The sequence below is a fragment of the Moesziomyces antarcticus genome, assembly GCF_000747765.1.
Source record: "Moesziomyces antarcticus DNA, scaffold: scaffold_v10001, strain JCM 10317, whole genome shotgun sequence".
Lineage (NCBI taxonomy): Eukaryota > Fungi > Basidiomycota > Ustilaginomycetes > Ustilaginales > Ustilaginaceae > Moesziomyces > Moesziomyces antarcticus.
In genome coordinates this window covers 1,173,735-1,195,492 of record NW_014639009.1, presented here as the reverse complement: position 1 = coordinate 1,195,492, position 21,758 = coordinate 1,173,735, and the positions used below count along the sequence as shown (strand labels likewise).

General features: G+C 59.5%; 8 protein-coding genes across 8 annotated transcripts; 4 read left to right on the top strand and 4 right to left on the bottom strand.

Annotated features, from left to right (window-relative positions):
• Positions 1–371: 371 nt before the first annotated feature.
• Positions 372–4,160, top strand: PAN0_001d0425 (DUF1630-domain-containing protein; the record flags this gene model as incomplete). The annotated part of the gene is made up of 1 exon (XM_014804042.1): positions 372–4,160. The coding sequence occupies one exon, from the start codon at positions 372–374 to the stop codon at positions 4,158–4,160; it is 3,789 nt and encodes a 1,262-aa protein (XP_014659528.1).
• Positions 4,161–4,652: 492 nt separating this feature from the next.
• PAN0_001c0424 (uncharacterized protein) lies at positions 4,653–7,723 on the bottom strand (the record flags this gene model as incomplete). Its single annotated transcript, XM_014804041.1, has 2 exons — positions 4,653–7,147; positions 7,249–7,723. 2 exons carry the CDS (start codon positions 7,721–7,723, stop codon positions 4,653–4,655), a joined length of 2,970 nt encoding a protein of 989 aa, XP_014659527.1.
• Positions 7,724–8,908: 1,185 nt separating this feature from the next.
• On the bottom strand, positions 8,909–9,199 carry PAN0_001c0423 (uncharacterized protein; the record flags this gene model as incomplete). Its single annotated transcript, XM_014804040.1, has 1 exon — positions 8,909–9,199. The coding sequence occupies one exon, from the start codon at positions 9,197–9,199 to the stop codon at positions 8,909–8,911; it is 291 nt and encodes a 96-aa protein (XP_014659526.1).
• A 546-nt stretch (positions 9,200–9,745) lies between these two features.
• On the top strand, positions 9,746–10,651 carry PAN0_001d0422 (uncharacterized protein; the record flags this gene model as incomplete). Its single annotated transcript, XM_014804039.1, has 1 exon — positions 9,746–10,651. The coding sequence occupies one exon, from the start codon at positions 9,746–9,748 to the stop codon at positions 10,649–10,651; it is 906 nt and encodes a 301-aa protein (XP_014659525.1).
• Positions 10,652–10,757: 106 nt separating this feature from the next.
• On the bottom strand, positions 10,758–11,708 carry PAN0_001c0421 (glutamyl-tRNA amidotransferase subunit a; the record flags this gene model as incomplete). Its single annotated transcript, XM_014804038.1, has 1 exon — positions 10,758–11,708. The coding sequence occupies one exon, from the start codon at positions 11,706–11,708 to the stop codon at positions 10,758–10,760; it is 951 nt and encodes a 316-aa protein (XP_014659524.1).
• A 767-nt stretch (positions 11,709–12,475) lies between these two features.
• Positions 12,476–13,639, bottom strand: PAN0_001c0420 (uncharacterized protein; the record flags this gene model as incomplete). The annotated part of the gene is made up of 1 exon (XM_014804037.1): positions 12,476–13,639. One exon carries the CDS (start codon positions 13,637–13,639, stop codon positions 12,476–12,478), a length of 1,164 nt encoding a protein of 387 aa, XP_014659523.1.
• A 2,975-nt stretch (positions 13,640–16,614) lies between these two features.
• Positions 16,615–19,464, top strand: PAN0_001d0419 (uncharacterized protein; the record flags this gene model as incomplete). The annotated part of the gene is made up of 1 exon (XM_014804036.1): positions 16,615–19,464. One exon carries the CDS (start codon positions 16,615–16,617, stop codon positions 19,462–19,464), a length of 2,850 nt encoding a protein of 949 aa, XP_014659522.1.
• Positions 19,465–19,549: 85 nt separating this feature from the next.
• Positions 19,550–21,717, top strand: PAN0_001d0418 (uncharacterized protein; the record flags this gene model as incomplete). The annotated part of the gene is made up of 2 exons (XM_014804035.1): positions 19,550–19,627; positions 19,798–21,717. 2 exons carry the CDS (start codon positions 19,550–19,552, stop codon positions 21,715–21,717), a joined length of 1,998 nt encoding a protein of 665 aa, XP_014659521.1.
• Positions 21,718–21,758: the final 41 nt, after the last annotated feature.

Genomic DNA, 21,758 nt, shown 5'->3' with positions numbered 1-21,758 from the left:
CCTCCATCCCTTCGTTCCATCACGACCACCACGGCCGCAGGGCTCACCAGCTTCAGCATACCCAACAACCGACCTTGTCGACGCATCCTAGATTCTGGTTCTCGCGCATGGCCACCACCTCATCTCGCGGCGCACCATACAGTAGAGCAACCCACCTTTTCATCATCCACACGCCGCCACGACTATTGGATACCCCTGGCTGCCCATCCCCACGCCTTTTCGGCAAACATACGCAAAGCTCCTCTGCAACGGTACACGCCCTCTTGCTTTCATCTACGCCAAACATTCAATGACCGATCCGTGCACCCGGCGCTCGACCCTCGCTTTCACATATTCCTAGCCGCGACTCGCGTGGCGCGCTTACACCCGTCATGCCCGCCTACCACGGCTCCCTCTCCGCCTCAAATACAGGCGACGGCGACCTCGGCTTGCTCGCCATGCAGTCCAGCTCGCCATCCACCTCCTTCGAGCCTGCAGATCATGCCGATGCACGCGCTGCCGCACTGACCGCCATCCCCGCCTACCCAGGAACACCGCCCGCCGAACCTCCTTCCACCGCATTGCCGTTCACGGATCCATCTGCATCAAGTCCCGGCGTGCAGCTCCAACCGGCTCTCGCGCCAAGTACAAGTTCATCAGCCCCTTCCGCTGGGTTCGCATCTCTTTCGCTCGAGGACGAGCTGGGCCGACCTAACACACCCCGCTCCGATCTTGCACCAGCCACGTCTCCACCTTGCACCCTTCCCGTCTCCCACCGCAACAGGCAGCATCTCCATACCAACAGCCACTCCTCCTCCAGCGACGCCTACACCTCGGCCGCAGAGAGCCCGGCCTCGGACCGAGCGCACCGCAACCCACCAGCCCCGGCTCGAGCTATCGAGCTAGCTTCCGCAGCACCCCTCCAAGCTGTCACCAGCTCGTCCACGCCGCCAAACGCCCCACCCGCCTCCGTCTCGCAACAGAGCATCGCGTCGGTCTCCACCATCAAACAGGCGCGCCTCCCCACCTCGCGTTCGCTCGCCTCTCACGTGTCTGCCGACAAGCACGCGCTGAGCCTCGAACAGGAGCTAGACGCCGACCACGACGCAGAATCCTCGTCCAACGCACACGATTCGGACACGCGCACCAGCCACTCGGCCGCCCTCGCTCGCTCCTCGCGCCGCAGCAGACGCTCCGGCTTGCCACCGCCCCAGGACCGCCTGCCCGTGGGCGAGGGAGGTCCGCACGCTCCGCCCCGCAACGCTTCCTTCCGCGACGCTTCCAAGCGCCTCTCGGTCGGCGCCGGCTACGGCGATCTCGGCGTAGACGCCTACGCGCCCTCGTTTATCGCTCCGTCCTCCCCTTCCATGACCAGCTTTCTCGACCTCGACTCGCCCCGCACCTCCGAATCCAGCACCACCGGTCGCTACAACGTGCCCAGCAGAAGAACTTCGCTCCACGCACCCTCACCTCGCACATCCACCTTTCCTATCCCGCCAGGCTCAGCTCCCGCGCCACCATCCAGCTCGTCCGACTCGCGCAGGCAGAACGGCCAAAAGTCGTCGCGGCCCGGCTCGAGTACCAGCAAGACAGCTCGCGCAGCGACCCAGTCGAGCTCATCACCAGCAGCCTCGGTGTCGACACACTCGCCTGGAACTGCGACACCCGCCAGCTCACTCAAGCTCGACCGCGAAGCCATGCAGCGCTGGGTGCTGTCCGTCGGCTGCGTCAACTTTGACCTCGAGCTCGGTCCGGATCTCGAGTTCCTCTACCCGCCGCTCGGCATCAGCAGGGAGGAGCGCGACAACATCGCATTCTCGTCGTTCCCCGACACGTCCATCTTCGATGATGGCTCGCTCGTCTTTTCGTGGCGAGTGCGCGAAGTGCCGCTCGACTCGTCCGGCTCGGAGCCGCCGACGATCAAGAGCATTGGAGACGCCTTGCAGCCAGCAGCGACGGCAATGGACGAGGAGACGCCAAGACCTTCAATGAACAAGGCAGCGCTGCAGAACGCGCTTGCCAAGGCAGGCAAGAAGCCGCCCACGGGCAACTTGTCCGTGCCGACCAGCCCGACTTCGCCCGCCGAGGCTGGCTTCAGGGACTCGTCTGCATCGTCGGCCACGTCAAGTCATGGCCTGTCGAGGCAGACCTCCGATGCGAATCTGCAGGGCGCTGCAGCCGGACCCACAAGCGGCTTGCCGTCGACAACGTCGTTCCACGAGCGGCTCACGCAGAAACTGTTTTCGTCCAACTCGAGCGCCATGGCGCGCCACTTTTCGCACGACCGACACAGCAGCACGCACAGCATGAGCTCGGCATCGGCAGACGACGACGGTGAAGCCGCATCGGCGGCAAAGTCGGGCAGCGCCTCGGTGGGCACGGCTTCCAACGCCTCGCCAGGCGGCAGCATGATCGCTTCTGGCTCGGCGCCGGGAAGTGCGCCAGGAAGCGAAGTGCTGCCCAAGCGCGTCGGCAACAGCACCAGCAGCAGCTACATCTACGGCTACGTCTTCTTCCGCCAGAAGCGCGATCCCACCAACCGTCGTGGCTACTTCCAAAAGTCGGTCGTCATCCTCTCGCACCTGCCGCTCGTGGGTCTGTTTAGCGAAGTGGTCGCGCGCCTCGGCCCACTCTACTTTGAACACGGCATGTCGATGTTCGAGGCGTTCGCGCACGATATCATGGCATGGCCTGCGCCTCAACCTGGCACCATCCTTACGCTTCCTCTGCTCGGCAGCATCCTGACGGCGGCGATTCCCTTCGGGCAGCAGCCTCAAAACTCGCCTTCGGCCGAATCCGCGCCCATGGCTGTATCACACTCGGCTCCTGGCGGCTTCCGCAATACGGCGACCATGACTATCCGGTCGCGCTCGCGCCAGGCGTCTGGAAACCGCGAGCTGCCCGAACCGCTCATCGGACCCGAAGGCCCGCTACTCGCGAGCGTACCCGCCACCAGTCTGTTCGATACGTTCAAGGAGGCGCTTGGCGATCTGTGGCTGCTGTGGGAATGCGTGCTGCTCGCCGAGCCCATCCTGGTCATCGCGCCCGAGCCCAAGATCGCCAGCGAAGCAGTGTGGCACATGCTGGACCTGATTCGGCCCATTCCGTACGCGGGCGACTTTCGACCGTACTTCCATATTCACGACTACGACTTCCGCACGCTCGTCACCAAGAACAAGCCGCAGGCAGGCACGCTCGTTGCCGCGACCAACCCATTCTTCGCCACGGCGTGTGGACATTGGCCGCACGTGCTCCGTGTGGGCAAGGCGGCGGTGAAGTTGATCACGTTCAAGCACAATCCCAACGGTGGTGCGGGCGGGGCGAAGAAGGGGCCGACTGTTGGCGGAGGGATAGGTGGCGGACATGGAGCGGGTGGTGGAGGACCGGACCACATCCCCGGCTTTACGACCAAGCGCAAGAGACGGATCAGTAAGGATCGACAGCTGCTCAAGCGGTTACAGGACCTTGCTGCTGCGGCTGCCAAGAGTGGTGGAGGGGATGAAGCGGTGCAAGCGGCGTGTCAGGCGGCAAACGTGACGATGAGGAGGTATTTCGCTGATTTGACCGAGCGGTTCCTTGCGCCGTTGAATCGGTACGTTGCCTCGCTGGTGCCTGCGTCGTTTGACCTGGGTTCGCCATCGGAAGTGCCCAAGATTCGGCCTTTTAACACGACGGACTTCCTCGCATCGCTCAAGGCACACGGAACACCGTTAGCGATCCGATCGCGCTCGTTACCTACGGGTGCTAGTGTGCGCCAAAGTGTGTATGTCGACTTCCTGCGGTGTCCCAACTTTTCCCTCTGGTTGCACTCTCGCGTCGCCGCCGCAGAGGAGGAACAGCGCAGGAGGTACATCGCGAGTCTGATGCAGGGCGATGTGACTGCGTTCGGTAGCACGCGTGGCGAGATCGAAACCATCGACCTATACTCGCGCCTCGTCGAAGAAATCAGGCTTGTGGATGTCCAACTCACCACCCCCACCGAACCTGGCCCCGGAAGCAGGTGGCGTACAGACACACCAGCCCCAGCCAAGGATGGAACGGCTACCCCAAACAAGGCGGTCGTGGGCAATACGACGGAAAAGAGGCTCAGGGATCAAAAGGCCAAACTCATGCAACAGCTCGATCGACTCTGCCAGACCCTGCCTGCGGATCTCAGATCGAGTCTGCGCAGACCGGCGTAGTACAATGCACAGAGGAACACGTCGAAATCAGATGCCATTGCTTGCAGGTCATCGCCAATCACAAGTGTGAATGCGTGCGTGATGTCGGAGTGGGAATGCGTGGGCGAGATCGACGTGTGCGGAAGCGTGGATGTGGGAAGGGGAGACGCCGAAGTGGGTCGTCCTGCGTGTGCTCGCCGTGCGCGAGAGTGAGGATGGCGAGATGATGTGCAGCGTGGACAGGCCCCGGCTATTTGCGCTCTTGTAGATGTGTGCGCAGTGCGGGAGAGTCGAGAGGTCGCGGAAGGAGGAGGACGAGCAAGTTGCGTCGGGCGTATGGCGATGGCCGTCTATGCGTCCCGCAAGAGTGTATGGCGGTCGCGAAAGCGGACGAGTATGTGCCATCCCTGCTGTCATCGGCAGATCCTTCGTTGTCGAGGGGAAAGAGATGTTGCACGGCATTCGAGTAGATAAGGGCGTCGCTTCAGGGAAAGCCATGGTCGCAGGGACGACTTAGATTAGCGTGCTAAAGTCGGTGGCTGCAGTCGACTCGCGCACGCTGCGGGCAGGCGAAAACAGCGGGGCGTCGGGCGGCACAATGCTGGAGGCGCGCGAGGAAGCCGCGCGTCTAGAGCCCGAGTCGAGGACGATCGTTCCACTCGATCGCGCATGACGTCGAGTGCCCGACAGGTCGATCGGGTCGTCGACACTGCTGCCGGGTCCCTGAGACAGGGCCTGAGATCCGGCTGCCGGCGTGGATGCCCGACTGGTGCGAGGCGAGGCCGGGACCGACTGATGCCACTCGCCAGCATGGTTGCGGACTCCACCAACGCGAATCGAGCGATGCTGACTTCCACTTGCACTAGCCACAACACTGCCGCCGCGCTTGTGGTCGACCAGAGGCGGCTGCATGAGATCGCTCACGTCGCCCACTTTGATGACCGACGAGCCGCCCACGCTGCGTGCAACGGATGCTGCGCGGTGTCCTGCGCGCGAGCCAGAGCCAGCAACCAGATTGTTGTCGCCAGTCAGGTCGATCGGCTCGTTCTTGAGGGAACCGCGAACGACGGTCGGAGTGCCTTGACGACTGGCAGCTCGTGAAGTGATGGCTCGCGGCGTGGTCTCGCGGCTGCGGCTACGGCTGCGTCGGTCACTCCCCGCGCGCGACCCAACGCCGATCTTGGTCAAGAAGCGCGAAAAGCCCGCCTGGCCCTTGTACTGCGCGCGCAGAAAGCGCATCGTGTCGCGCTTCAGATCAAGCTGCTTGTGCGCATCCTTGTACTGGGCTTCGTATCGTTCCTTCTCGACCTGAATGCGCATGCGCGCCGCCTCGAGTTCCTTCTCCTTGTCCAGGTGCTCGTTTGCCAGCGTATCGCACTTGGCCGAATCCTGGCTCTCGTCCTGCATCACCTTCGCCATGAGGTAGCTGTACATCTCGTCCATGCGCTCCACGGTCGGACGGAAGCCTCGGTGCGAGCGCGACGAGGTTGAGAGCGCCGGGCTACCAGAGTGACGCCCGCGTCGGCGCAGCGTGATCGTTCCACTTGCATCGCTCGGAGGTCCACGCGCACTGCCCGCACGCGAAGGAACGAGGGCCAACTCCTGGATCGCCTGCAGCGCTTCAACGGTCAAGAGCCCCGTGCGGCTGGCGAGTGGCACGTCGGATCCGGCCAGCGACTCGTCGTCTTCAGGCATGGCGGCGGTGGAAGGGCCTGCGTCGGCGTCGGTACGACGGGTGCAGGAAACGATGGTGAAATCGTCTTGCGTAGCATCGGTCATGCTGACATTGTTCTCCGCCTGGATCACCCCTCCGGCGGGGGCATCGCCACGCGTGTCAGGACGATTGTAGCTCGAGCCAGCTTCGCCGTCCTCCATATCGACGTCCTGCGCAGTGGAGACCGCAGGCCTATCAGTGGCAGCGCTCTGTCCCTCAAGAGAGTCCGAGATAGACAGGAGGGCATGAGCAGCGGCCTGCTCGGGAGTTGCGTCGGACGGTGCGTCCTGGTGCTCGGGGGCAGAGCCGTCGCCGATGGTGCGAGCAGTCTGTTCACCATCCGTTGCCGGCATCTGTTCGGCAGTGGTGCTGCTTCCCACGTCCATCTCGTTGCCGGCCGCCGTCACATCGCCCACAACACCGGAAGGAGCAGGCAGACCGCAGCCGTCGATGGTGCCGTGCGAGTTCATGTTTTCGAGTGCGTCTCCGAGGATCGAGTCGATTCCGACGAGCAACTGCTCGAGTCCATGCCGGATGTTTTGTCCTCCCACATCCATATCTTGCGAGTCGATGGTCTGAGCGTTGTCGTCATCCATCGATTCCTGGACACGACCTTCGTTGGCCGAAGCCTCCATCACACCCTCTTTGTGGAGCGGAGCCGGCACATGGACAGGCTGGAATGCATCCGAGCCAGTCTGGGCAGAAGGCGCGGCGGGAGGAAGGGAGGCTGCACGCGACGGCGCAATGTGATTGGCAATGCTGGTGATACAGTTCCAAGCACCGGTCCATCCACGAGGGCTTGTGGGCGCCAAGAGCGAAGCGTCGCCGGGAAGCTGGGCGTTGCTACCAGACGGACCTGCGGCTGACTGAGGGACTGCATGGTCAGGAGCAGTCTCCGGGTTCATCGACGCTGCACGACGAGGCAAGCCAGGGCCAAAGAGGTCGGAGTTCAGCGGAACGGGGCCTGCTGCCGACGACGCCGTGCAAGTCTGAGTCGCAGGGGCGCTGATGGATTCTGCGTGACGCGCATCTTGATTTCCATCGACGTTGTTGCTGTGTCCGGCAATGCGGAAGCCGTAGCTGGCCAAGTTTCGGCGGAAGATGAAGGCGTCGATGTACTGACGAAGCTGGCGTTCTGCCGGGCTGCCTGCTGCGATGGTGCTTGCTTCGTTTCGGTAGGAAAGGCCATCGTCGGACAGCGGGACGCCGGGGAAGGTGGCAACCATCGACGCATCGTCCTGGCTCTGATAGACAAATCTGACCGTAACGTTCTGCTTCAGAGCCGGCCTCTCAACTACAAGCCGTCCAATGGGAAACACGTGGGGAAAAACGCCGCCGTCAGTACGCGAACGCATCAGAATGAAGAAGGCAATGTGTTATGAGCTCCAGACTTACCAAGGACCTCGATGTCGCACTCAGGAACCTCGTGGACAAAGCCGGCATCGACCCAAAGCGATGGATGGCGATGCGAAAACTCGATCGGGTGGGCCTCGCAAAGCACCCGTGCTTCGCCAGTGCCGTTTTCGCGGCTGATCGCCCGGAAAGTCACAAAGTCGCACTTCGATTCGTCAGCGACGGGCTGCTCGCCGGAGTGACGCCAGACGCGGATCAAATTGTGACGAGCCTTGCTGCCATGCGTCACCTGGAACGTAAGTGCATCCACACGAGAGTTGCCCATGGACTGCTCGCCGTAATCGGTAACCACGCGAGAGGTTTCTTGGACACGAAAGAGACCGAGCCGGGTGGACCGTTCAAGAAGGACCCGCTGATCGGCATGATGATACTGCTGGAAGATTTCGGCCACCTCGCGCGAGTTGGAGTGGCCTTCGAAGAGGAAGTGAAGATCGATACCGATGCCCTCGAAGATCATGATGGAAGCCGAGTCGAATTTTTTTTTGTTGCTTAGGTTTTTTGGTTTTTTCTGTCGGATGCTGTTTTGCTGATATGGTCTGGAACAGAGGCACGGAACGATGGCGATGACGAAACTTGAGAGTCTGCTTCGTGTGGTGCTGGCACGGATCGGGAACTTGGAGATGCGGAAGCGAGAGGGTCTTGGTGGAGCTGTGGAAGATGTGGCTGTTGTCTTCGTGAGGATAAGTCTGATGAGGATGAGGGTGTCGTTGCTGAGGGGTGTGTGTGTGTGTGTATGAGGTGTGGATGAGAGGAGGAAAGTCGGGTGAGGAAGGGGGGTGGTGAGTGCTCGCGAGGAGGCCGCCTTATATCTCTTCGACATCAGTTGACTTCCCGCACCTCTAGGAGCTCACCGTATAGCGAAAGCTGGAGGTCAGCGATACCCGCTTCCGCACTTTGAGCGAGCTCCAATGGGTCTTGGAGGTGCGGAACAAGTGTGAGGTGCGGACTTACTGTGGGAGCTACGACGATGATCCGATGATGGTCTAGACGCTGGTTCCGCACCGACTTCCACATGTACGATCCTCCAAACTTTGGCAGGCGATGCACGTCGACTCGCCCCTACTTGCCTCCTATTCGCTCCACGTAGCGGAGGTCCGCCGAATCTGCTCCGATGCTACCGTACCTTGCACATGATCCCTTCAAACAAGCTTTGCCTGAAACCTAACTTTCTGTGTAGACACCGCTCCATGACGGAGACGAGCCTTTCTCCTCCCGCACTCGGAATCAGAACCATCATCTTTGCCCTCGCAACGGCAGCATATTGGGGCCTGACCTTGTGTCCTCACAATCATTTTCACTCCCTGGATGTGGCAATCGTACTCGGGATGTCGAGATGGTGGAAGGATCAATGCTGTTGATTCGTGATAGTGTACATATGGTGCTGTTCGGGTTGCTGAATGTCGTGCCCCGTGAGGTACGTGGTGCGGGTGCGGAGATCTCATGCGCTCGAGCTGTGTTGGTCTAGACCTCGAGGGTAGAGTGCGTGATTAGGGTGATGACAGCTGTGTGACTTTGTCGGATATTCGCGGAGACATATCGGTCCGGAAGACACTACGCCCCATGAATCACGTGTCCAGATGTGTGGAACCCCATCATACCTGGTGGCGTCGTGCATGAAGATCGCTGCGAGCTGGTCGTCCATTCAGAGGCTGGGGCCTAGCAACCTCCTAAGCGTCCTGTTGATCCTGCCTCGCGGGCTGAGGACGGTACCGCCGAGTCCGTTGAGACGGTCTCTGGACATGTGCGAGTTCAAGTGTCGCTTTCCTGCCAGTCCTCGCTTGAAATCGAGCTGGTACGCTTTGCCGCTGCCGCTGCCGAGGGGCGTCCAGCGCTTCTTGGTGCCGGTATGCGACTTGAGCTTGCCGCCGCTGCCGTGCTGTGCGAGGTGCTTTTTGCGCGGGCTCGCCTCGGCGATACGAGATGACGAGAACATTCGTGTGGAGTTGATAGCGCTTGAAAGAGAGGACGGCCCCGCTGGTGTCAGGGGCGAGCGAAGGGCGAAGAGGCTCGGCCTGGCGAAGGCCGCCATGAATCGTGATGTTGTTGCAAACATTGTATGTGTGAAGTCGAATGGTCCAGTCCCGTAAGCAGAGATTGAGGATAGAGTGAGAGGTGCAATGGCCGCGATGTCGTAAGCGTTGAATCTAAGGTGGCCGAAGAAAGCGGCTTGAAGCTGCAGATGTTGATCAAGATGGGATAGGATGATGGATCTGATGGTGTCGGAAGCTTTAGGGCGGGAGGTGCTTCCAACTTTTCTTCTAGCCCTTCACGTGACTCGCGCTTGGGGGCGAAATGGCTTAACAATGATAAAAATTCACCTCCACATGTGCGGGCTGAGTCCACCAGCTCAACACTCATTGCGGGCGGGTGTCCTTCATATCAAGACTCGTATCTGTGTAGCGGCTTGAGTATCGGCTGGGCTGCAGTAGGCGCGTTCGGTACATCAGGTGTCACGAAGGGGGCTAATGAGCCTTTGACGATGGCGGAAGGACCAGACAAGGCGGTGAACGGGTCTTCCGCAGCTGTGACTCGTCAAGAAGCTCCTGCGAGGAAAGACGCCAAAGCCGCAGAGTACCTTGACACCTTCGCGCGCTATTCGGATCTTCCACCGCCTTCCGTTCCGCTAGGACGCTTTCGAGGAACTCAGGAACGCATCATCGACTGCTTCGCTCCGCACGTTCTGGCGGAAGTCAGCGACACGGAGACATTGCAGGCTCTTCCCTACCTTCTTCCTCCACCGCAACATGCTTCCGACTTTTCCGCAGCGTCCTCTTCAAGCAGTCGAGCGCTTTGGGGACAGAGCTTCGAACCGCGCGCATTGTTGCCCTCGTCGCTCGATGAAGAGGTGATTTCTGTTGATCCGGCCATCGCTGCGAAGCTGGAGCGGTTTTTGGACCTCAAGCGACAAGGGATGCACTTCAACAAGTCGCTCATGGAGACGCACGCGTTCAAGAACCCGCACCTCTACTCCGGCCTCGTCTCTATGCTAGGTATCGATGAAGCAGCATCCAATCTAGCTTTCCTCGACACGGCTCGATCGGAATCGGGATGGCGAAGCACATTTCCCTTCTCGGAAGAAATGCTGATCGAAGGCGATCCAATAGCGGCGTCCAACAAGCAGGCACAAGAGGCTTACGCTGCCCGAGAGGCCAAGATCAACGCAAAGGGCAAAAGATCCATCGACTTTGTCTCCTCCTCAACCTCTGCTTCTGACGATACGAGAAAGACGGCACAGGCAGGCAAACAAGCCAGGCTTGACCGATCCGCACATGGCCGGTCCAAACAAAGCCGCTCGTCATCTTCCCACACCAGCACATCCGATCGACATCGGCGCTCTCGTGATCCCTCCGAAGCGGGACCAAAAATTTCCTCAAAACGTCACTGAACAGCTCATACGACGACAATATACCCAGTGCACACCGCCTTGCTCAAGACTGATTACGAATTAGTTGTCTATTGTCTGTGATGGTCTGGTATAGGGTGGCAGGCGTTCAGGCCGAGGGTGGCACTGGCGGGGCAGCCGAGTTCTTCCAGCCAGAGCGCAGACCGGCCATGGCGGCAATGGTGCCAAAGAGGCCGACCCAGCCGTCGGAGATGATGCCCTGTGCGCACGACCAGTGGATGGTGAGAGGCAGGTAGCCGAGGTTGACCCAGAGCTCGTTGAGGATGGCCGCCTTGCGGTCGTCGAGCTCGTCCCACATCCTGCGGGTGATGACCTGCTCTTGCGAGGCTGAGCCCGACTTTTCCGACGGTGTCGACGCGTCGGCGACGAGGCCGTTGGGCTTGAGCTGGATCTTGTTGGGCGTCGGGTGGCCGCGCGAGCGCTCGAGAGCCTTTGCGCGGAGGCGGAGCAGACGGTTGTCCTCGACGAGGTGGAGCAGCTGGAGGCCGACGTAGAGCGCCCAGAAGCGCGAGCCCCAGAGCCAGAAGGCGTTCTGGATGGCGGCGGAAACGGGGAGTACGCCGTGGCTGCCGAGGTAGGCGAGCGCCTCCATCGGGCAGTAGGCGAGCATGGACCAGCCCTGGATGCGCTCGATGTTGTGCAGCAGACGTGTAGGGGGCGGCGAGCGCTCGAGGCCGATCATCCACTTGAAGATGGGCAAGATGCCCCAAATGCGGTAAAGAATCCTGGCATCGCTAATGAGGGCGCTGAGCTTCTGCACCCTCTGAGCTGCCGAAGAGGATTTGGTGGACTTGATGCCGAGCATGCGCAACCGCAAGGCGTATTGGAGGTTGAGCAGGACAATGACGAGCTTGGACGAGTACTGGGTAAGCATGAGCGCCTTGTCGGTGCCGGACCACGTCGAAAGGTAGCGGATCATGTGGTCGAGACGCGGCGAAGGCTCGACATTGGAGAAGCAACCGAGGATCTTATCGGTCGGGTTGAGCTTGCGCGGTGTTGGTCGGCGAAGTGCCGAGGCAGCCGGTGCGGGTTTCGACATGTTGGCGAAAGGCTGTTGCTGTGAACCGGGTCGGGCGAGGCGCAGTGTCCTGTGTGTGCGTTATATGCAGTTACAGCGGCGAAATGCTTGGCTATGGGCGTGGCGGCGGACCAAGGCGCGAGACGTGGGTTGCTTGACGATGCCGGGATGGTAGATGGAATGGAAAGAGGATGCCAGTCGATCGAGCAGTGGAAAAAGTGATGGTTGGAACGACCGTGCCCTGTTGTGTGACCTTAGAGCAACCCACAAGCTCTGCCTCCGGATCCACGCCGAACACGTCCGGCAACCTGAGGCCGCGGGTTTGGGCTGCTTGCCGAGCTGACCGGAGGCGCCAAAGAGCCGATTTCACGCCTTCCCCACCGACGCGACCCGTGCCAGACTGGTTGCCTCTCCCCAAAAATTCCAATCCAAAAGCTCCGGACCCCACAGTCGCATTCAAATCCAGCGGTATGACTCTCTAATAGGTATAAGGTTGCAAAATCATTGCGACCGTTCATTCACGTCGGCAGGAACCCTTCGCAGCGCACTACAAGGCGCGAAGGAGCGTGAAAGGGCAAGAGCGCAGAGAAAGCGCAACATGACAGATCGCCCGATACCGAGGCCTGGAAGCCTTAGCCAGGTCTTCCCTGAACTCTTCTTCACAACAGCAGCGTCGACCTCGCTCTCATCCATTCGTCGTTGTGTTGTACACAAAAGAATCCCAGTGATTAAACGAGTGTATTGCTTGGTCTGCATGGTCTTCGACGTCTGGATCGCCAAGGACGAGCTCAGCTTGCACCAAAGCGGCGGGGGCCAGCAAAGTCGAATCGTGGGCTGCCGGCTCGGACCGGTTCGAAAGAGTGTGAATTGATACCAGCGAGCTTTGTCGTCCATTGCGAAGGCGAAGAATGCGGAGACGGCAGCTGTTGCTGTTGCATCTGTGGCGACGCTACCGGGCTGGGCGTGTCGCGCAGCTCGTATCGAACTCGTGGCGGATAGATCTGCTTGCGGAGCCCCCGATGGTAGGAAGGGAGGTGCACGTGGCTGTCCACCATGGTATCGAAATAACCGTCAGGGGCCATCCTCGGCGATGCTGTGACACCCTCATCCATCAGCTCTTCCGTCTCTTCGAAAGCAACTTGCTGCGCCAACCGATGCCGTCCGAATGCAGGAGACGAGTATTGTGTCGGAGTCGAGGCACGAGAGCACGGCCCAGCACTTGACACGTCCGACTCCGAAGAGATTCGCCTCGATCTGATGTCCGGTGAGCTGGTGGCAGAGAGGATGGATAGAGCCGGGCTCGAGCACATGTCTCTCGTGCTCCTGCTCCAATTCACAAGATCGTCTTGTGATCTCGACGGGCCTATGTCGGAGACGACCCTGTTGGTACCGAACTTCTTGAACGCTCGGCTGATGAGAGTCTTGCCTTTCTGAGCTCGGGGTGCATGTCCTCTTCTGTGCAGAGCCGCTTCGTATGTCCCGTTCGTGTTGCTGCCTTCATCGCTACTATTGCTGAATGCCGAAGCCAGCGAGACTGGGGACGCAGAATGCCGTAGGGTACCCAAAGAGCTGGCGGAGGCATGCGCTGAACTGGATGCAGCGTTCATCCAGTACCTCCCGTCCCCTTTGCCCTCCGTCACGTTGGAGAAAAGGAGGGATGCTGAAGGCGCTGGCGAATCCAAACGTCTTGTTGCAACTGGAACCGTGCTGGCTTGCTCTAGCATTTGCTGTCCTGCTTGCAAGACCTTCTTGGCAATCTCAGTCGCCAGGTCTGGATCGAGACAGATGCTGTCCCCTCTACTGCAGCCAGGCGTGGACTCGATAGGTGAGGTTGGAGGCTCGAACCTTGTGAAGAAAGTTCCATAGCGATCCAGGTTCATGGCAGCGTCTTGCTGGGTCGCCAGAGTGGCTCTTGGCGGTCGGCGCAAGCGAGGTGGCCGCTTAGGAGGCATGGGAGGAGAGCTTAGAGGCGAGCCTAGACTTGTGTCCGTCGACTCTGACTCCAAGGAAGGAGTCGTGCTGAGTGTGCGACATATTGAAGCGACTTCTTCGAATGCTGCCGCAAAGGGTGACTTGAGCGCCGGCGCAATCGTGACATCGCTGAAGGACGAAGCTTGCGAAAATACAGTATCCACGCTCATCCGACGAGAAAGGTCCAACGAGTCTATAGGTGAGGAAGATATTTGAGGGTCAGTATTGGCTTAATGCAGGAATCAACAATCCCAAGCGAAAAGGAAGAGTCCTACGAACCGTCAATAGGACATATATCCACAGTGTCGTCGCTGCTGCTGCTTTGGCGAGACAGATTTCTGTGATCGCTCGTTTCTGCCTTTGAGATTTGTCCGACAGAATCTTCGTCGGCGAATGCGTTGCGAGTCCGGAGCGATGGAGGCTCTACTTTGGTCAGGTAGCTGATTTCCGACATTCTGAGAACGTCAAACAAAAAGTGCAGTGATCAAGGCGATGGTATAGAGACGAAGAAAGGTGTTGTCGACAAGGAGTACACGAGTGCACGCAACGAGCAGCCGTCCCGTTGAAACAAGTACAGTATGTTTGCAGGACACGGACCTGCGTCGAGTTGGCAGGCTCTCTAGTGCGAATGGACGTTCCCTTACTTGAGCAGAGGGCTGGAATCACTTCTGAGTGCTGAAAGGCATCTTTCAGGACCTCCGGTCGGCTCAGCGTCAGGGGCACGTGTTATGGAAATGTCGAGCTCGGATACCAGTTTCATATCGACTCAGCGATCATTGCTGCAGGCGGATATGCAGCGCTATGACCGCGATCAGAGCAATTTAGGCTTTGCGAGGGTCCAGCGCAAAGTCTCGTCCACCCACCTCCCCGCAAGGAGAATGCAGGTCTCACCAAGTTACCCGGAGAGAGCCAGCTGGCCTCCTATGCAAGTGTTTGTGCACACCACGCACCATTCTGAACGGCCAAGACATGTATAGCTCGAGCCCGGGGATCAGTCCGCTGCTCTGTACGATCCAGCAGCGCGAGAAGAAAACAGGGGCGGCTCGGGATCTCTATCTCAGCTTGGACCCTTCTGCGCGCGGAAATCGAGAGCACGGTGCCCTTCACCTTGCAGATCCTTTGTGCTTCCGACTATTCCATTGTCTTCTTTCGTGCTATGCACACTCACCGCCATGAATCTCGAATGACAAGTTAAGGCTGACAAGGCTGACTTTGACGTCACGCGCTTCAAGCTCATGGCACGATAACACGTCTGGACCTCCCAATGGGAGGCCCAAGCGGCTCGAAGTTGAGCCTTGCTTTCATGTTTGAGTGAGCTGGACCGTCACCTGCCAGTATCGAGCTAGCCTTGAGGAACAGACTCAGCGATTGCGCCTCAGTGAGGACGCCCCGCAGCGGGGTAAAGCATACTGCTTTCTGCATCCCTTGCTGCACCAATCACCACCGAGCTATTCAGTGGATCACGAAGGGAATTCGACGGCAAAACATGCAAGCTCAAAAGCGATGTGGATGAGAAGGTCTAGCAGCGATACCAGCGAAGGCGCAATGATGAACGTGCGAAGATGCTGCTCGGATAAATCTGCCGTGTTGAGCAGGCGAGTCGGGCGAAGGCGGGCTGCGGGTTCTGAGACATGTCAAATACGATTTGCCGATAGCAGCGTGACAGGCGGCAGTGCGGGAGAAGCTGAACTTGCGCTGCCGGCTCAAAGGCGCCAAGTAGCCGACAGATTGCTTTCAATCCTCATAGCCATAGCGAGTCGCAGGATTGTGAGATGTAAGGGGTAGTGCTGCGGTCACGGATCTTTCTGGGCAGCAGGACGAGGTCGACCGAGTAGCCAAAGGCACAGCCCAAATGAAGTCAGGCGGGTCGGGCGCATCGGCGCTTGGACCGCGCTTCGGCTGCAGGCGCTGGATCAACGGAGCCGCCCGCGACGCGAAAGCATACAATCTCTGTCCGGTTGGTTGTCTGGCAAACAATGGCCGCGTAGTTACAGTGCCGTTCTTGCTGTTGGGCGCTTTTGCCGCAGCTTTCCGGGTGCGAGCTGCTCTCGAAGAGGATCACCTCCGCTGCATCGTTCATCAGACTACACCGGGAATCAATGAGAATCTCAGAAAGGCCGCAACTTTCGCTCTCTATGACCGCCCAGAATCTGTCCATTTATAGCTCTCCTCGATGGATTTATCGGTCCAGAGAGCCGGTAGGCAAGCAGCTGGCGTGGAAGAGCTTCAAAGAGAGAAGTGCATGCCTCCACAAAAAGAATCCTTGCAGCCACGTCCCCTGAGCGCCTCCGGGGCTGGAACAGATGCTGTACGTATCGGACAACGGCATGGCGTTGCAGGGTGCAGATCGCGGCTCGAAGCGTCTTTGTCAGTGCCCGATGCCTGTTGCTCTGGCTTTGATACTGCATGCGAGCTTTGGCACTTCAATACAGATGTCAGCCGTCGACGCGGCTGGTCTGCTCCAGCCTGAAATTGCCTCTTGTTCTACTCGGCTACCACCGTAGAGCACAAGTAGCTTTGCGCAAGAGCAAAGAACGAGGATCGTCGCTGTGTCTCATGTGGTGGGCTGAGCCGCCGCCACTCCATGGTATCATATGCGAAAGTGGCGCTCAGGAAGCAAATGAAGTCAGGGACACAGGGTGCTGGTGCCGTTGGATGTGATTGTGTGCATCTCGACTTTCCCACTTCATTTCAGCCACATCAGGTAAACGCTGATCTCCCGTAGCCACAAGGGCCTTGCCGAGCTAGTAGAGTCTACACGACTGCTTACCACCACCACTTGTCATTCCGAGCCCCATCAGATAGCGCTATCGTACTAAGAGAGGTCAGAAGGTGCTTGCACTTCGACTCGCCACCCAGGGCACCCCCTCGTCACCTGGACATCACCAATAATACCGGCCAAACGGATCAGGTCCCCGCAGCATCGCTTCTGAGCCGTGGACAACTGCTCCTTACCATGGCAGCTGGCTTAGGATCGCCTGATAATGAAGGCAATATGGCGTTCGAGCACACTGAGAACGATGCTGTCGGCGGAGCATGGGGGAAACGCAGGAGCAGAGACATGCTTGCGGGGCGCGACAGCTGGATCTCTGTGCTCGACAGTGCCTCGACCCTGGGCACTTTCGCTATTGATGTGCTGGCCGCATCCGAGATGCAGCCACCCAAGAAGACTCCTCAAGCTTCGGAGTTCCCGCCACCTCCTCCACGGCCACCTGTCGTGCCGGCTCATCAGCCATGCAACGAGGAAGTCACCAGGGCAGATACAATCCCAGCACGTCCAACGAAAGCTCCAGCCCGCAACGAGAGCGTAGCTTTGCCAGCTTCTGACCCCGAGCGTCGCCAAAAAAATCGCTCACAGGGGCAGATTACGGCCGCGGGCTCGGGTGGTCGAATGACTCTCGAGCAAACACAACGCCCAGGTCTCAGTCCCGGATTGCCAATTTCTTTCCAAAGCAAACATCGACATGATCCGCTACTCAGCGCTTATTTGGAAGGCACGATGGCGGAGTCTCGTCCACGTCCGGCTCAAGCAGATGGTCCGGCCGAAGAGGTCGACAAGTCAAGAAGGAGGGGTGTCGACGGGTGGAGACAGCCACCTCGCATGGTTCCAAGTCCTGTACTTCACATAGAGATGATGAAGGACGTACCGTGGCCGCGCGTAACAAGTCCGCCTTCTCAGACAAGGCCCACATCGAACGCCCCAGCTCATTCACGGACGCAGTCTGCGCAGACTACGACTACCACCTCGTCTCACTTCAGCCGCGGCTCAAGCGTCACGTTTCCGTCCACTGCTCCCTCGTCTCAGGAAAGCTGCATTAATGTCGCTGGCTTTGCGGCCGCGAAAGTCCAAAGAGGTGCTGCCGGGAGTCGAAGGGGCTTCGGCACGGTCATCGGCTCGATATCAGATGCTTCCTTGAAGAACGAGCATTCTGGCGGCGTCCAGAAGCGGGAAAAGGAGCAGCATGATGGCAGCAGACACATACACGCACAATCGGGGTCTCGAAGCATCGTGGTGACTGTCGAGCAGTCGTACTCCTATCACATCCTGGAGCCCGTCAGTACGTGCGAGGCGATCATGCTTCCACGACCTCGTCTGCGATCTCGCAGCATGGGAGCGAAGTCGGGAGCTGCAATCACCACAATTCACGCAGCCCCCGAGCGGGTCTGGCATCGAGATCGACGCCCTGGTGCGGGTCAAGCAGCTATTCTGACAACTCGAGCTACGCCGATCGGAACCTCAGGCAAAGTGGTACACTTTTCGCGATCGAAAAGCGATGCTCCGCCACCGTCGAAGCCAGAAAGCGACCCTTGTCTTCAGCTGCATGCTAGCATGTCACCGCCAGTACCTCCTAAGGATCCGCTTTGCTTGTCAGCGCACATGGCTACGAAGCCTTTGCCACCGATACCGACTCCATATCCTTGGAAAGTAACGTTCTCGGTAGACAGGGAAAGAGCGGAGTCGGTGGAGCTCTTGGAGGCCGTTGAAATTCTCGAGCTCAATCGACAGCTAGATGCAGAACGACAGGCTTGGCGCCACCAGCACAGCTCTAGCATACGTTCGCACGGGTCTCCGTTCTTCGACCGCCTGAACCCGTGCCTGCTAGATCCTTCTGAAGCGGGCGTCGCCACGACGCTCACCAATCGGCGCGTCAGGAAGGCAAAATCGGATCTTCGACACCCGGTCGAGGGTTTAGTCAAGGTGGAACGCCTGTGGATTCCGGATGGTCGTGACCAGACCTTTATGGAGGCCCCGCCTCAGCAGTCCAACATATATACGAGTCGCAGGATGTCGGCCAGCAGCCCTGCCCTCGTCCAAGGGCGGGAGGAGCCTCGAATGCAGCGTCACAGTCTGCTTCGTCATCTTGCGACGGGTCTGTCAACCATGGTCAAGCGCGGGGATAGCCAGCAGCGGAGGAACAAGGTGTCCGACACAAAGTTCACCTTCCCCAAGCACAGCGACGGTGGACAAGGACTCGATGCAGCATCGACATCGCAGCTCGTAGGATCGAAGGCATTCGGAAATGGGCGAAGAATCGTTGCTGAAGAGCCCATCGTCATTGGCCGGGGCTGCGTGCCAGTGCATGCTGAGGCTGCGAGGACGGAGAACGGCGCGAAAGCAAAGGAGAACGGCGCGAAAGCAAAGGCGCGTGCGAGCCTGACGACACAAGTATCGAGCCTCGGTCATGAAACAGATGTCGAAAGTAGCCAAGCCGCCAAGCCGCGAGCGCGCAACGCGGTTCCACGCTCTGCGCGCGATGTGTGGTTTGATGCAAGCCAGAACATCAACGTGCCGCCTCAGCCCACCTTGTGCACTTCTTCCGCAATTGACGCTCCGGACAGCGGCCATGCCGAGTATAGCGCGTCGCAGGAAGAGCGCGACCAGCTCGAGCTCGACCGCGCGATTGCATTGTTCGAAGCTGAAGACAGAGCCACAGAACTCGATGCGCCTGCCACTTCCAAAACGAGCTGCAGGACGTCTGAGTGCTCCTGTCAAATGTGCCGAAGGTCTGCAAGCAGAACAGCGCGGCATGCGAGTCAGAGCGGTACTGCCACAGCAAACTGGCTGGATGAACCGGTCCTGCTTCTAGCGCCGGCCGACCAGACACTCTCCAGCTCCTACGAGGAGATCAAAGGCGATGCGACGCGGAAGTGCGGACCGTCCGAGCACAAGCTTCAGCGGACCGATACGGACAATTCGAACCTTTCGGGCGACGCGCATGGAGACTTTCGGATTTGGGAGGCCAACACGGTGGACGTTGATAGTCTTTTCTTTCGGCCGCCCCCGAAGAGGACGCCGACGGACTAGATTTGTAGCAAGCGCAACTGCACACCTTTGTGAATGGAGATTGTAGCCACATGCCTGCTGAGCTGCGACTCATTGAGCTCGTCCCATGCCACTTGTTCCGAGCTGGAAACGAGATGCCCACGTCAGGGATGGCGAGCGAGCTGAAGCAGAAACTGCGGATGATGTGGGTGGTGTTGGTCGCTAAATTCGGAACTCGGAACGACGACGCGCTAACGCGAGCGGAATGCGGCTGGACCCTGACCTGTCCTTCTGAGCTATGCTTCCCCACACATCACCACCACCACAACCACGTATCCTTCTGGTCTCCGCGTTCTGGCGACGTTTACAATGCAGGACCACGACGAGGCCGACAAAGCCGCCGGGTATAGTGCCGCAGCTGACGACGTCAAAACGATGGATGTGGACTTGACGCCGCCCAAGAAGCGGGTCAAGTCCGCCCAGATCAGCCGCCAGGTGTCTGTCGAGGGAGACATGACCCGCGACACCGCCGCTGACGCCCATCACATCACAAGAGAACGCGTATCACCGACTTCAGATCTTCCAGCTACTAGCTCATCGGCTATAACAGAATCCGAGATCAAGATCGAGCCGGCAGAGGGAGCGCCGCTATCCGCCTCGCTACCTGCACACGACACTACGCCAGTCGCGGTCAAGGCTGAGTCTGACCTCGTCGGCGCCACTGCCGACTCCGTAGTCGAAGTCGAAGACGCGCCTGCACCGAAAAAGAAGAAGACGACGTCAGCTTCCAGCAAAAGCAAGAAGGGTAGCAGCACGAAGAAGGCTTCGGCGTCGACAAGTGCGCACGCCGAATCGTCCACCTCGAGTCGCTCCAAGGTCAAAGTGGAGGAGAAAGCACCACCAGCTGCAGCGCCTGGCGAGGAAGAAGAAGAGGAGGAGGAAGATGATGCACTGTACTGCATCTGCAGGCGGCGGCAGGACGATATTGAAGGCGGCATGATTGCATGCGACCGATGCGACCAGTGGTACCACTACCGATGCATGGAGATCACCGAGGATGATGCGGAGCTTGTCGACCGCTTCGTCTGTCCGCCCTGCCACGAGTTCACGCCGGAACGCACGACGTACAAGGCGGCGTGTGCGCGCGCAGGGTGCAGGCATGCTGCGCAGACGCCGTTCAGCAAGTACTGCTCGGACCGATGTGGTGTCCTTGCACTGTCGGCACGCCTGGCCGGGCTGAAGGTGAATAGGAACAAACAGGCAGCGGCGGTGTTCGAGGCAGATCTACGCGTTGTCGCAGCGAGAAAAACGGAGGCACTCACACAGAGGACGGACGCATTCCACGATGTCAAGGGCGAGTGGAATCGAGTGGTTGCGGGAGGGCTGTCGGAAGGCGCTACGGATGCGGCAGTGCAGAGGCTTGGTCTTTCGGGAGCCTTTGCCCTGATGCTCAGCGCTGACAGCGCACAGCCGATTCCAACCGTCAACGGGGCTGATGAAGCAGCAGCAAGTGACGAGTCGGCAGAGCAAGCGCCAGCGAATGCGGAAGGGCCGACGAACGATGCCTCGTCCGCTACGAGTCTCATCGGCCTTGCCGAGCAGTTGCGGCTGGTCACGCGCCAGATCGCCGCAGTCGACCTGGAAAAGATGCAGATCAACGCACGGCTTGACCGGCTCGACCTGCGCAGCACGCTTCTGCATCTCGTCTCGGACCGCGTCCCCACGCTCGTCGCCGCGCCATCCGCCTCCGCACCCGACGCCACGGACGCAGGTGAGGACGAAGAGATGCCGGACGAAGCACGCCCTAAAACCAAGAAGAAGAAATCCGCCAAGGGGCGGAGCAAGGACGCTGATTCAAGCTCAGGTCCTCTTTGCGGGTACGATCAGCGGCTTCACTGGGACGATCCGGATTTCGATACCTGGGCACACACCGATCTGGGCCGCACCATGCTCGCCCACGACGCGCCGCTGGATGGCGAGCTGGACGACGCTGCCGGCCCAAACGCCGTCGTGTGCTCAACGGTGAAGCGCAAATGCAGGAGGCATATCGACTGGTCAAACCTGTGTGAGCTCGCGCTCGATGCCGAAAAGGCCGCCCTCGCCGCCCAGTCGCGCATTCTCACGCACAGTAAGCTCGAGCTCGCAGCTGCAAAGGACCGGTTGCATGCAGAGTACGATGCCGTGCAACAGCTGGCGCAACAGCAGCGAGACGGCCAGAGAAAGGCGGCCGAGCAGCGGGATCGCGATATGGCTCTCGCCGTTGCAGCGCACGGAACTCGCCGCGTTGTAGTCTAGATCACGGCAAGAAATCGCCATACATTCCATACAAGGTGGTG